Source organism: Pangasianodon hypophthalmus, chromosome 19 (genome assembly GCF_027358585.1).
Source record: "Pangasianodon hypophthalmus isolate fPanHyp1 chromosome 19, fPanHyp1.pri, whole genome shotgun sequence".
Taxonomy (NCBI): Eukaryota; Metazoa; Chordata; class Actinopteri; order Siluriformes; family Pangasiidae; genus Pangasianodon; species Pangasianodon hypophthalmus.
This window is the reverse complement of record NC_069728.1, coordinates 4,516,650-4,530,852: the sequence shown is the minus strand read 5'-3', so window position 1 is coordinate 4,530,852 and position 14,203 is coordinate 4,516,650. Positions and strand designations below refer to the sequence as shown.

The following is a 14,203-nucleotide window of genomic DNA, read 5'->3' as shown; positions in this document are numbered from 1 at the left end:
TAAAAATAACATGTAAATGTAAAATGTAATCAGTGAAGTAGGTCTATTGTTCATCTTTTTCAGTTGAGATAGCAGACTCTACCCCATCACCCCCAGCAGCAAAGGACATAACAAAGCGCTTCCCACCTAGTGATACTCCACAGGTTTCCACTGAACCAGCTTGGCTTGCTCTTGCCAAGCGTAAGGCCAAAGCATGGAGCGACTGCCCACAGATCATCAAGTGATATGTATAACTTTGACTTCTATAAGGGAAACAAGCTTCTAGTCAGCTGTGTCATTCACAGGGTATCATTTCACCATACTCATGACCATTCACAAAATACCACATTACCTGTAAAACTTCATTCACTTTTTTTTTGTGCCATTTTCACCCCACAGAATGGGTAGCAAGGGGCATGTATTTCTAAAAGATTGATATAATTGTAAAATTATGTAAAATGGTCCATAACTATAGTGATGTGTTCAGACATACCGTTGTTCAAACATACAATTCTGGATTCGAGCGACGGACATGAAAAGCAAAGCTTCTCAATTTAACTCAAGAAAATCATTTACATTTTTAAAAATTTGTATTAAAGTAAAAAAAAAAAAAACACCAGACCAGCTTTCAAGTGTATATCTTCTAGGCACAACCCGGGAATCTAAGCCCAGAAGACCTATTGCTAGCAAATCATTTGTCCGAATATATAAGGCATGCGTAGTATACAAAGAAATATTGCTAAAACAAATGAGTCACATCTTCTTTAACAGTTTGTGATAAATTCTTTGGGGAGTCTTTTAAGAACTCACTCAAGGGCTAAAGTTGCACAGTAGGTGTCACCATAACAAACATCCTACTTCACCCCCTGATATGTGTTACAAGCATGAACTTCAGAACTGGCTACTGTTTTTGTATTTTTTTTTTTAAAGTCTAGATTCTGGTCCTGACATTTCAAAAATGTATTTGTTAAATTGTCTTAACACCCCTTGTCTAATATGGACAAGGTTAATTCTCATTTTCTTTGTGACTATTAACCTATTTGATATCTTGGCCAAGATTTTCACTGTGTGACAAATGACTGCTGTCATTTAAGCTGTCACTGAAAATTAACATAATGATGACAGTCACTGTGTTTACTTATGTAAATAACTTACATAGTAAATGTTATTAATGACACTTCTGTTCAACCACCATGTTAAATCATTTCACTGGAAACCATTAACCAAATGTTAATGAACTATTTGCTTCTTGCACAGTGTTTATGCCCTCCAGTTTCTTTGGAAATATTTCTCTGGAACACAGACTGCTTGCTTGCTGTAATAGAAACACTATTATCCTGTAGCTTGTCCTAGCTCTTCTTGTATCAGACATTAAAAGCAAGTCAGTGGGAGATCAGTGCTTTAAAAAAAATCCTGCCGGGGGAAGACTAAATAATGACTTTGCAGAGGAAAGGACATTATTCTCTGAAATAACAACAGCTTCGAACTCATAGAAAGCCTTGATCTCCCAGCAAAACACCAACCCCCTCTACTTACCGTAATATTTTGTATGTATGTATGTAATGTATGTAGGTATTTATGTACAGACGTGGACTGAACTGCACTGTGTTCCTTTGAAGATCCCTGAGTTCCGTCGCTTTGTTTTTAATTTGATTGTGTGCAAACGTGTAGCGTCAAACCAGTGTTGTATGTAACATTGAAATAAAAGCAGTTTGTTGGTATTTGCACTTTTTTCTGTTCCATTTACAAAAGGTACTCATGAGAAGATTCTTAAATAATACCAATGTTATGAATTCTGTAGAAAAAAAAACATTAAAGACAGATGTTATATAATATAAATTATATATTAACATCTGTACAATTTAATACGAGTACATAGTGCTAAAGTGCTGCTATTATTCTAGAGAGTTTTACATACGTTACATGGCCATCTACACATTTAACCAGTAGGAACATTTTACATATTGTACTGAGAGATGCTTTAGTTATTCCTTCCTGCTAGTCAGTTCCAAGCAGTACACATAGTCATTCCGACATCCCACGACTATAGTGTGACCCCACACGATAGGAGAGGAGAAGAGCTCTCCAGGTAAGAAGAAAGAGGCTTTGAGTGTTCCCTGTTCTCCATCAAGTACCCACAGTGTTCCATCCGTTGAAGCTACGGCTACCAGGGTTCTTATGCCCCAGGGAGCACCATCAAAAACAAAAGGACTGGAATACACCTTGCCTGTGGTTTGGAAGCGCCATAGTAAGGATCCATCAACAGAATTGATGCAATATACGGAGCAATCATGTGACCCACAAAAAACAGCTTGATAAGCTGGAGATAATGTCGTGCAACCATCGTATGCTCCAGCTCTGGTTCTCTGATTGGTTGAAGGTGGTAATGAGGCCAGGCATGGCGATGAGAAGACAGGTCCATCGGTGAGAAAATTCCATAACTAAAGAAAGGCGAATAAAATTGAAAAAAAATTATAAACGAAAAAAACAAGTAAAAAGTAATTCACAAGCAAAACTCACTGACATCTTTATAGACACTGGCCAGACTTGTTTAAAGTTTCTATCAAAACTCAAGTATGAATGCATATCATAACCTTTCTATACTTTACTGCCTCTTTTTTCACACCTGTTCAACTACAGCTTCCCCCCTGTACCTTGTCTTACCATATGTCCATCATGGCTTAATGCACTGATCTGTCCATTCACTGAACCAATGCAGACACAGGAGTCGGAACAGGAAGGAGAAGAGAAAAATGGAACATCAGTGGAATGCGTCCACAAGACTTTACCGCTGTCCTGTAAAACAAAAAAAACTGAAATGACTTTGATGATCTGTTTATAGAACAAAAGAAGAGGTAGGTTACAGAGCTAATAAACCTCACTATCCATAAGTCGAAAGGCAGCTCTGTTTTTCTGCTATACAGAAAGAAGGTCCAATAATCACCGGACTGAGGCAATGGAGCTGCCCTCGTAGTGTGGCTGAGTATAGCCGCCTGGGAGAGGAGTGGACACAGGGGGAAGAAAACACCGCACCACCTCCACAATAGTATGTCCACACACAACGCTTCACCTGAAACACACACATACATTACACACAACATCTCTTCTGATTGTACATGTCGAGCTCTGTATGCACTCCCAAGTGAATCATTGTATCCTGAAAACTAAAGATGGTTTTTTTTTAATTTAAAAAAGTTTTTTATTCTGTTTGTATTCCATCAGAATTAACAACACACGTGATATTAAAATGGCCAGGGCATTCTGTAATGTCATGGATATTAAGTAGATGCTAATAGTCTTTACCAGTGGTTCTAACGCGTAGACATGTCCGTCGTGGGAACCGATGATAACCAGTCCAGTCTGAGGGTCTACAACAGGAGAACTCTTCACTGCATCTCCTGTCTTAAACACCCAGCACGTCTCCCCCGAGTCCACACTCAGAAAATACACCTGCCCATCATAACACCCTGAGAACAGAGGTTTGGCATTGGACTACCAACAGTAATGGTAGGTATTCACTCACACCTAATACTAGCATTTCTGTGAAATCCATCAGCTAAATAATGCATAGTTGAACAAATTAATAATCAATGTCTTAATGATTCCCTTAACCCTCATGTTCTCTCTACTGAAAAGAGTACATGCTTAACAATGGACGTATTCTTCACCAAAGCCAGCTCTTTTGATTTTTTTTTTTAAACATAGTGGGTTTTTTTAACTAAAACCCTATTTACTCATTTTAAATTATTATTTATATTTGCTTTATTAATTATATATGCTTTAAAACACCTATATCTAAATAATATATCTAAATATGCATCTGTCTGTATCTAAATCTATCTACATAAATCTGTATCTAAATACGTATTTTACAACATTCTTTAAATATCTCTTAAAACACTTCTTATCTTATCTCACATTAATCTCATACTATATTGGTAATGGAAACAAAAAATACACTCCTCCAGGTATGCACCAGTATGAGTACAAATATGAAATAGTATATATATATATAATTCATTGAGCCAAAGTTGAATATATGAAGTTAATTTTGGGCCAGTTTGACATGAACAAAATATTAGGCTCAAACCAACAAAACAAAACAAACAAACAAACAAAAATCAAGCCCTCATTTTAATATTAAACATAAGAGATGGAAAAACTTTGCACTTTGCACTACTAATTGCTAACTACAAACCTAATGCCACCAGGGTTCCACATTTAGAAACCGCAGCAGAAGATTCCAGTCGGTCCCCAAGCACACGCTCCCACACCACCTCTCCGCTGCTCAGGTCCAGAGCCTGCAGTCTGTGCGAGTGAGAGCCAATAAACACAGTGGCTCGCTCAGGACCTATCAGCAACACTGGTGAAGCGTCCACACATCTGCCCGTGTCAGAACTCCAACAGACCTGCAGGCCCAGGGGTTGGCTGTCTTTTGTAATGCCTGATTGTGTAGTAACACCACTTCCTGCGTTACACTGCTGACTTGGTTTGCTTATAAATAATGGTTCTGCACTTGGATAATTCTCTTGTATCTTGTCCATGTTGTCACTGGCTCCTGTTGAATTTGTAACAAGTCTTTGCTCTCTTTTTAAAAAGTAATCCCAAAATACAACACCTCCAGCTCTACGGACAACTACAAATCTCATATTGCTTCTCTCTGAGGACACCACAGGTGGCAAAATCCCCTCAGGGTCGAAGTTTGAGTCAACTTCTGTGTGGTACCTCTTAGATGGAACAACAGATGCAGAATCTTCAGCTTGTCTTTTGCCTGATGTCTTGATAGGATTTTGGTGGGTTGCTGTGATGTGTTTCAGGACATCTGAAAAAGAGCCATCTAGAATGACCTCCAGCAGACCCGCAGAAGCCGTTTCCATAGTAACAGTGATGTAATCGAAGAGGCGCAGGGCTTGTAGAGAATCCCCGCCACTTAACATGAAGTGTGCATCGTCTGTGACAACTCCATCATCACAAAGACCTAGACACTCCTACCACACACACACACACACACACACACACAAAGGAAAACCTGAAATCAAAGCTTTTTTTATACCTGAGTCATACTGTGCAAGATTCAGCTGTATTAATCACATAAAAGACACAGCTATCTTATTTTTGATCAGGTCACCAAAACAGACTCGCTGTGGAAAATAATTGTAGAAGGTGGGGGTGTGGTTTAACATGAGTGTAGTAGTTGGGTACAATCCCCCAAGATCTGGAACGAGGCCTGCAGTGTTGGAGTAGCGGAGACTGAGGCCACTTCCCGTCTGGAGGTGATATGCTGAGTGCTAACGGGGGTACACATCAGGCCTGGGTGGATTGAGGCTGCTTGTAGACCCTGATCCACCAAGGCCTGATTCAAGATGTGGCACTGGATAGTGGCTAGAAGATGAAGGTGAGATGAATTCATAAGGATATGTACACTTATCTTCTGGTGCCACTCCAAAGACCAAAAGCATAGAATATAGGTGCTGGTTAGTCCTCGCCTTTCCTCACTCGTAATTTTAGGTATAGATTAGCCAAAGTTTATTCAATTAGCAGCGGATTTAGGCCTGGGTCTGTCCTGACCAGTTAAGCAATGTACAGTTTGTGTGTCCCTAGGGCCAGATGCTATTCTGGGTAAATCACACAGTGCTGACAGAGAGGAGGGGACAAGGGAGTCAAGCAGGACCTTCCCATCACTCCTGAGCCCCTCTGCAGAGTTACCTTTGCTTCACTTGCACAATGACAACTTCAAATGCGGCAAATGCTTTTCTATGCAAATTCCTTACAACTCACCGAGCACCTGGAGCTAGATAAAACACTACAGTTAACGGCTTGTTTCTGATGTACATCAGTGGTGTGTGTCATGCTCTGAATGTCAGCTGGTGAATCCATCAGCTACCCCAAACTGGCCGGGGTGCCCTCTTCCGCTTATCGACTTCCCTTTCAAAAGAATTATGGAGTATGGATCTCTTTAAGCCATCAGACTGGTCAGCACGAGGGTATTTCTTTGTATCAGACCAATGCAACTCTGTATCCAGAAGCAGTGCCTCTGTGAAAAGCATGGCGGAGGCACTGTTTTGTGTATTCTGCCTGATCAGGCACATCATTTAGGTCAGGGACACTACTTCGAATTGCTGGGAATTGATTACTGGCCTGTGGTTTGTCAGTTGGAGTATGCAGCAGGTGGGGGCGTGGTTTATCGTGAGTAATTTGGGGGACGAGTTGAAAAGGTGATGGTGGATGCAGCACATCTGTACTTTATTTCTAATGCCCTATTTATGTTTTCAGCAGAGAACTGAGAATATTTGTGTGTGTGTGTGTGTGTGTGTGTGGCTGTGAGCAAAGCAAACCTGACTTTACAGGGGAAAGCTTCAATGTTAAAGGTTTTGCAAACAGTTAAATGTTGGCCGACATTACAAAAGCTTGTGTGTGCTCTTACCTTGGGACTGCTGTATTATCTGAGCAGCAAACTACCAAGACTGTTACAATAATTACACAAAAACACTGAGCCTGTTTCACCCCGAAAGAGGTCACAGTGTGGAATACAAATGCATCATTATTTCCAACATCATGTTGTCTTTAACAGCTCTTTCACTAAGCCTTTCTGGAGAATTTGTTCATTTAAAGCACAAATATGCAAGTTTGTCATGTAATTTTATATTCTCGAGATTTTTCTTCAGAAGTATTTGGTTGGTCATCCAAGCAATAAGTAATAATCCTCATACCTTCCATAGTGCCTGTAGTCTTTCTCTCACAGTCTCCATGTCTCCCATTCTGGTGTGCTTATCGCTAACCTCTCTCTGTCTCTCATACAACCTCATCAGCTTCTCCATGGCCACTTTACCTATTGAATTCACAATTCAAGACAAGTATGGGAGAGACAGTAATGTGCTAGAGTTATTGATTATCACTGTAGCAAGGGAACAAAGCCATAACTTGTTACAACTAACTGATTTTAATAAAATGTGAGGTTTTTTTTCATGATGCATGCTTCAGGCCTACTGATTTGTGATAAACACAGGGAAAAAGCGCACTATACCATGATTAGTGAGTGGCAGGGCAGGGACCAATAATACAGTATCTGGAATGCTGTGATTGGGCACAAGTTGAGACAGTCCTCGTAGCACTTCCATCTCTAGAGCTCTGGAGGAAACACGAGAGTCTTCTGAGTCCTTAGTGGAGCTGTGCACATGCTGTTCTTGGTTGCCACTGTGTTCAGAGGACACGGTTCTTGTGTCAATTGTGGGCACCACAAAAGCCACCAATCTGCTGTTCTCATGCAGACCCACCACACCAGCTTCTACCTGAGGCAAGCGTTCCATGGCCTGGCAGACAGAACAAACAAGACAAAACACAACCAGAAGATTAGACAGATTGAAGGTTTTGCTCTTCCAGGAAGCTCAGAATCCTTAGTTTACACTGATATGTTCTCAATATCTTCAGCCCAGGTAAGCAGCATAAGGAAAGAGGCACTCACCTGTTGTAAGGCATCCAGGTGTAGCATCTGACCATGCCTTTTGACCAGCCGGTCCTTCCTACCCAAGTAATAGAGGTGCGAGTTCTGCACCATCACCCAGTCCCCTGTAGCACGCATCACTCCTTTGGCAGCAGTCATCGTCTCACCGTCTAGTAAGCATACTCTCTCCTGACCGCCTACAATACAGTTAAAATATGCACTTGAATTCTTCACTCTGTAGCATGCAAAAATGATAGCACTTAATCAACACTGAGCCTTTTTAGCTTTGAGTTACACCAATACAGAGATGCCAATGTTGCTAAAAAGAAAATCCTAGCAGGCAGGAAGAACAAGTAGATCTTGAAGGGTCTGCCTCTGCTGCCAACAATTATAATCCTTCACTTTACAAATTTATACGTTTGAAATACACTTCAAACTGGAAGGAAGCTATTAAAGAAAAACTATATCAGACGTTTAACCTTGCTGTGAACAAAATCTAACCAGTTCATCTGCTGCTTACAATAATTATTGCATATAAAGCCAATAAACATTCAACCACTCGTTCTTGAGATATCGCGCTAACGAGAATCTCAGACAGATGGACAATCCAAAATCGTAATGCCTCCACCACCTACTAGCAGAGGCATAAAAATAAAGAATTTTATCACCAAAAAAATCTGTAGCATATGTTGGTGTAAACATGGAGTCGGTTAACTGATTTTTAATCACAATTTGCATAAATGTTTGAACTTATATGCAACTAGTTGAATGTACAGTATAAGCTTACGTTATATAACTGTTATAAATTACAAGTGCATGTCATGTCTGGTCTGCAGTATGGTCCATGTCAGATGTTGCACATTTACATTTGCTCATTTCAGCAAAAAATGGTACTTGAAATTCCAACCTTCCCATCAGTAGCACATAAATTTAAAGCATATAATCTTGGGCAGGGTTGCGACAACAACAATCTTATATATAAAATTATGCAGACTTTTTTTTTTTTTTTTAACTTTTAAGACTTATACTTGTAACTCACAAGAATGTAAAATTTCAAAGAAATCAATCAAATCATCTTGATTGCCCTAACAGGAACATAACACACCTCAGTCCATTAAATAGACAATTATGAAGTTGCCTGAAGTGTGATGCGTACGGAAAAAATAAATAGCAACGCTCAATGCAATTTCTCCTAGATCACCGTCGGCACAAAGCAAAAGTAACAGCAAATGCATTGCTGATATCTGCATCTTTTCCCTTTCTTTTCCACCAGGTCATGGTCCGTTGATTCATGGTCAGTCTGACTGCTACTTAAAAAGCAGAAAAGTATAGTTTCCTGTATCGTCGTAGCATTTCCTGTATCGTCGTAGCAAGAAGTAAATGCTGAAGTGTAGATGTCAGCACTTCTGCCAATGCTATTGAAATAGATATACGCAGTGTACAAACACATTGCATGTTACAGTTAAGTGTTACGAAGACCAAAGCATTTTAATTATTATTATTATTATTAGTAGTAGTAGTAGTACTATTATTACCTATGAAGACCTGTCCCTCTCCTTCAGTGACCAGACGTCCATTCTCATCTCTCACTTCCACAGCAGTGTCCATGAGCGGTTCCCCCAGAGGCACAGATCCATTGTCCCTTTCAAACATGACACTCTAAATTACCCACAATGCACTTCACTAAATACAGTTTCAGCTTGTGTATCTCAAAAGGTACTTTGTACCTTGTTCCGAACTAGTAACCTTTCTATTACACTTTAAAACAAGACTCTACAAGCTCAGGAAATCTTCCACAAACCAAACACAAATGTGTAGCAACAAATTAAAATGAGCACACTCGTGTAGTAAACGTCAGAGGTCAAGCATCACTCACATGTGGTCTGAGGAGAGGAGATTGTCTGGCAGTCTGTAGCAACAAGCCCAGCAAGAAACTTCTGTGGTGCCGTAGAGATTATAAATACGCGTCTTGTTACCCGTTTGTCTCCAGCTGTTGAGGACAAACAGCGATGGACAGACCTCTCCTCCCAAAGCCAACACCCTCAACGAGGAGCCTGCACTGAGTATCTCCTCCTGCAGGACACGTCCCCCAAAGCGCCTCAGCAGAGTCGGGGTGGCCTGATGAACAAACAAGACAAAATGAGAATTTAATCTAGTTAATCCAGCCATGTTTAAAAATGAGTAATTGTTTTGTTGCTTGAAGAGTCTGACAATGATGTCAACAGAACAATCCTGAAATAAAATTGCTAATGTTCTGCTTTGCTATTATGCTATTTTTTGTGATTATCACAAGATGGACAGCACAAGACCAAAAATATTATACAAATAAAAAATGTGTCATTTTAGGACATTTTTACATTACTGCACAGGCTAATAGACATAAAACATAAAAAATAGATATAAACATAAAAAGAATAAAACAGAAATAAAAAAACAGCAATAATAATAATAATAATAATAATAATAATAATAATAATAATAATAATAATAATAATAATAATAATAATAATAATAATAATAATAATAATAATAATAATAATAATAATAATAATAATAATAATGAGATGGCATACATCTGATACCCGGTATCAGTATCAGTATCTGGTTGACACCAGCAATAAAGGTGGCTATCAGATATCAGAGAAAATACATCAGATTCTGTAACAAATGGCAAAGATAGGAATTGGATTTGGAAAAACAAATTTTTGGAACTGGAAATGTGTACATATAAACAGAGTTGACTGTTTTTGATTGATTTTATTATTTTTATACTTTACTATGTTTACAATGCAAGTGATTTTTTTGTGTGAAAGAGTTTAGCTCTGAAGTGCTATCTTTAAAAAATAAATAAATAAATAAATAAATAAATCTTAGTAGTTTTTAAAGAAAATTATCAGATGTGTATTAATATCAGCTTGGCTGGCACTCGAGGTTTCACTATCAGTATTGGAAAAGAATACATGCTTTCATGTCATCTCGATCTTTGGAAATATCAGCGGAGGTATTTTTTTTTTTTACAAATTAAGTCAGTGCTAGCTTTGGCTTCATTTATCCATCAGTAACTCACTGAAACATCCCTTGTAGACATTTACCTGTAAAACGGTGGTGGTGTTTCGTCTAAACAACACATTGGCTAGTCTGCCAGGCATCCTTCTCACAGCGGAGGGAACCATCAGAAGACAAGCTCCAGAAGACAGGGCCAAAAACATCTCCACCACGGAAGGGTCAAAGGTTAAAGGTGATGCGAGGAACACTACATCCTCTGGGGTCATCTGAAATAAAGAGCTGAAGAGATCATAATTTAAGCAGCTCATGATCGCTGCACAATGTCACAAGCTTATACAATAAACCATTAAAACAGATCAAATTTAACACTGCAAGTCCTTAAAAAAACAGACATCATGCCAATATAATTTATATGCAACTTGAGAATACATTTGGATAAAATAATTGTGCAGATATGCTTTTTTTGGTAGTAATGTAAAAGGTTGCATTAAAAAGCGCTCAACTGCTTCTACTAGGTGTTAAATGTAGAGCTGTAAACTCACCTGAGATGTACTATATTAGGCACAATACACTTGTGTGGAACTTTTACTATTTTAGGAAGCCCTGTTGTTCCAGATGTGTGCAGAACATATGCTAATTCCTTTCCAGGAGCATCGGCACTGGGATGCTGCCTTTCCTCCTGCTCTGTCTTTAACGTCTGATTATCTTCCATCGGCCGTCTGTTGCTTGCTTCAGGCGACATCAGTGAATTTTTGTGAAGCTTCACTAAAGTAAGCTTATGTGCTGACCAGGCTGCAAACACTTCAATTGACAGTAACCCGGAAAAGGCACTCTGGAATTGCTGGATAAAAAGAAAAAGAAAGAAAAACCTGAAAAAGCGCAAAGTAAAAGTAAAATCTGATTTCAGGGTGTTTGTAGTAGCTGAGGCTGAGATTAAAACGTATTACATACCAGAGTATTAAAGCAACTACTGTTTGAATATTTATTCAATATACACTCACTGAGCACTTTATTAGGAACACCTGTACACCTATTCATTCATGTGATTACTGTATCTAATCAGCCAATCACGTGGCAGCAGTGCAATGCATAAAGTCACGCAGATACGAGCCAGCAGCTACGGGTAATGTTCACAGCAACCACATCAGTGGGGGAAAAGTGTGATCTCAGTCATTTTGAGTGTGGTGTGATTGTGGGTGCAAGTCGGGCTGGTTTGAATATTTCTATAACTGCTGATCTCCTGGGATTTTCACACACAACAGTCTCTAGAGTTTACTCAGAATGGCGCAATAAACAGCTTTGGGATGTGGCAGAACGAGAGATTCACAGCAAAACACTGAAAGTGCACCTGAAAATGTGCAAGAATTGTGTGATGCAATCATGTCAACATGAACCAGAATCTCAAAGCAATGTTTCCAACATCTTGTGGAATCCATGCCATGAAGAATTGAGGCTGTTTTGAGAGCAAAAGGAGGCCCTACCCAGTATTAGTATAGTGTTCCTAATAAAGTGCTCGGTGAGTGTATTATTCAAAATATTATCATATGTTAAATAATTAAAACTAACAACTATTTAAAAAACATGCAATTACATTATTTTTTAGAACAGACAGCAAAACGTGCACCCTGAATTCAATGTCACATTATTTTTTAATCCAAATTGGTGACTGTTCGTAATGGCAATGTTACAACCTGTCAGGGAGACATTCCTCAGTCCACTGAGGTCCGTGTCAGGGTTCCATTTCAAGAGGTCTCAGATTGATGACTTTTAAGTGCATATGTCAACACGAAAATGAACTCAGACCTCTCTAAAGTGACCCACAAGTAAACCTTCAGAGGTCTCGCTCATTTTGTGGTCCACTTGATTTGTGAAAACAAATCAGTCTCGGTCCATTTCACATTATTTTTTTTTATGTACAAAGAACTTTCAGTTTGCTGGACATGCATAGCTCCAGTTTTGTGTCACCTAACAGAAAAAAATACTCAAATGTCTTTCTGTGGGCTTGTGTGGTGCCACAACGAGGTCAGCAGTGTTACGTAGCGACATGACAGAGGCACTGCAGCGCTAGTAATTATGTTATAGATCATAAATAGTTAGGCAGCAGTAATAACAGTGTTGTGTCAGTAACAGGAACAATACTTATACTGTTATTACTATATATTATATATACTATATTACTGTATATTACTATTAATATATGCGTGTAATGTATGTGGTGTATGCATGTATTTTATCTTCACCAACCACTCACATGGGCTAAACAAACATTTCTGTTGCATCTCATCCAAAGTATAGTGTTTTAGCCAAATGACAGCATCATGTAAATGATGACACAAGCCATAATTCAGTTATTACACAGTTATTACATGACAGTAAAGGAGTTGTGGCGTGAACAAGCTGTCTGATGTCTCATCAATGCTAAAATGTCCAGAAAGAGAACAAGGGCCCTTTCTGAGTCCACATGTACTACGAATACCAAAAGTACTGAGGTCATTTACAGCTAGTTCCCTAAATACTAGTACACCCTAAATACCTTTCCTGTTAGATTCACAGTAGTTAGCTATGCTTTAAAGGAAGAGATGAAGGTCAAGTTGTTCTAAAGAGACTCAATACCTGCAGCAAAGTGCTCTGTATCAAGCAGAACTTCAGATGACATCTGTCCATTATTCTCATGGTAAGCAGAGGGGGTGAGCCTGGGTTCAGCGGAACATAGGCAGCAGGCACCTGCAGGACACTGACCAGGGAAGAGACTGTGACTTGGTGAGAAACTGAAACAATAATGTACAATGGCTGCAATATAGAAATGGAGCTCAGCATGCTGTTTGCAGTGAACATGCACTACATGGCCAAAGGCTTGTGGACACCTGATCATCACACTCACATGTGCTTGTTGAACATCTCATTATTGATTTAGTTTCTGCTTTACTGTTATAATAAGCTCCACTCTTCTGGGAAGACTTTCCACTAGATTTTGGAGTGTGGCTGTGGGGATTTGTGATCATTCAGCTACAAGAGCATTAGTGAGATCAGACACTGATGTTGGTGAGGAGGTCTGGGGTTCAGTCGGTGTTCCAGTTCATCCCAAAGGTGTTCAGTGGGGTTGAGGTCAGGGCTCTGTGCAGGACACTCGAGTTCTTCCACTCCAACCTTCACACACCATGTCTTCATGGAGCTCACTTTGTGCACAGGGGCATTGTCATGCTGGAACAGGTTTAAGCCTCTTACAGTGAAGGGAAATTGTAATGCTGAAAACTGAAATTGGAAAAGGAAGACATCCTGTGCAATTATCTGCTTCCAACTCTGTGGCAACAGTTTGGGGAAGAAACACATCTGGGTGTGATGGTCAGGTGTCTACACACTTTTATCCATGTTGTGTATCAGACAAAGTTACATACCCAAAGATCCAGACCGGGAGGAGGATGTTCACATCACAGAACACACCGATGACCTGTTCATTCTCTCCTACTGCTCCCTGCACATTTTTGCAAAGCTCGTTTCCTAACGCTAGGAGTTGATCATAGGTCAGGCAGCTAGCAGGCGACGCGCCGGTGTCGAAGATGGCAGCAGTTTTATCGCCGTGATTAACAGCAGCCTCGTGCACCATCGCGTGCAAACTCTTCATGATTACGCTGTTCATCAGCCGCTATCACGTTTATAAGTGAAGCAGCTCGTTCTTAAAGTTAACCAAAACATTAAAGTGCTCAGACCAGCTCCAAAGCACCAAGTGAAGCAGCATCGCGCATGTCGCGCAAAAATGACGCAAAATGACGTTTCCTC

The 14,203-nt window shown here is 39.7% G+C and overlaps 2 protein-coding genes across 4 annotated transcripts in view; one reads left to right on the top strand and one right to left on the bottom strand.

The window, feature by feature from the left end:
* cracd (capping protein inhibiting regulator of actin dynamics) overlaps positions 1 to 1,700 on the top strand; it is a 36,769-nt gene extending 35,069 nt beyond the window's left edge. For both annotated transcript variants that reach the window (XM_026944447.3, XM_026944448.3), the window contains exon 9: positions 64 to 1,700. In XM_026944447.3, the coding sequence (XP_026800248.3) occupies positions 64 to 224 (161 nt within the window). In that variant the 3' untranslated portion in view covers positions 225 to 1,700. The remainder of the gene's footprint in view (positions 1 to 63) is intronic.
* aasdh (aminoadipate-semialdehyde dehydrogenase) lies at positions 887 to 14,190 on the bottom strand. Of its 2 annotated transcripts, XM_026944445.3 has the most exons (14): positions 13,822 to 14,190; positions 13,040 to 13,160; positions 10,969 to 11,267; positions 10,513 to 10,705; positions 9,297 to 9,538; positions 8,956 to 9,062; positions 7,442 to 7,617; positions 7,004 to 7,289; positions 6,690 to 6,808; positions 4,178 to 4,967; positions 3,283 to 3,446; positions 2,924 to 3,049; positions 2,644 to 2,775; positions 887 to 2,420 (listed from the first exon to the last, which is right to left on the bottom strand). In XM_026944445.3, exons 1-14 carry the CDS (start codon positions 14,061 to 14,063, stop codon positions 1,965 to 1,967), a joined length of 3,453 nt encoding a protein of 1,150 aa, XP_026800246.3. In that variant the 5' UTR covers positions 14,064 to 14,190; the 3' UTR covers positions 887 to 1,964. The 2 variants fall into 2 exon arrangements, with proteins under 2 accessions (XP_026800246.3, XP_026800247.3); XM_026944446.3 differs by lacking the exons at positions 13,040 to 13,160; positions 13,822 to 14,190 and having other exon boundaries at positions 10,513 to 10,692; positions 10,969 to 11,099.
* Between the last annotated feature and the right edge of the window lie 13 nt (positions 14,191 to 14,203).

Bases quoted from the DNA above. Each gene is read 5' to 3' on its own strand.
- aasdh (XM_026944445.3), bottom strand. From the start codon at position 14,063: ATGAACAGCGTAATCATGAAGAGTTTGCACGCGATGGTGCACGAGGCT. The intron at 9,539-10,512 runs GTAAATGTCTAC...TTTGTTCATCAG, and splicing joins ACACCACCACCGTTTTACAG to GCCACCCCGACTCTGCTGAG. The intron at 6,809-7,003 runs GTATAGTGCGCT...TGAATTCAATAG, and splicing joins CCTGCCACTCACTAATCATG to GTAAAGTGGCCATGGAGAAG.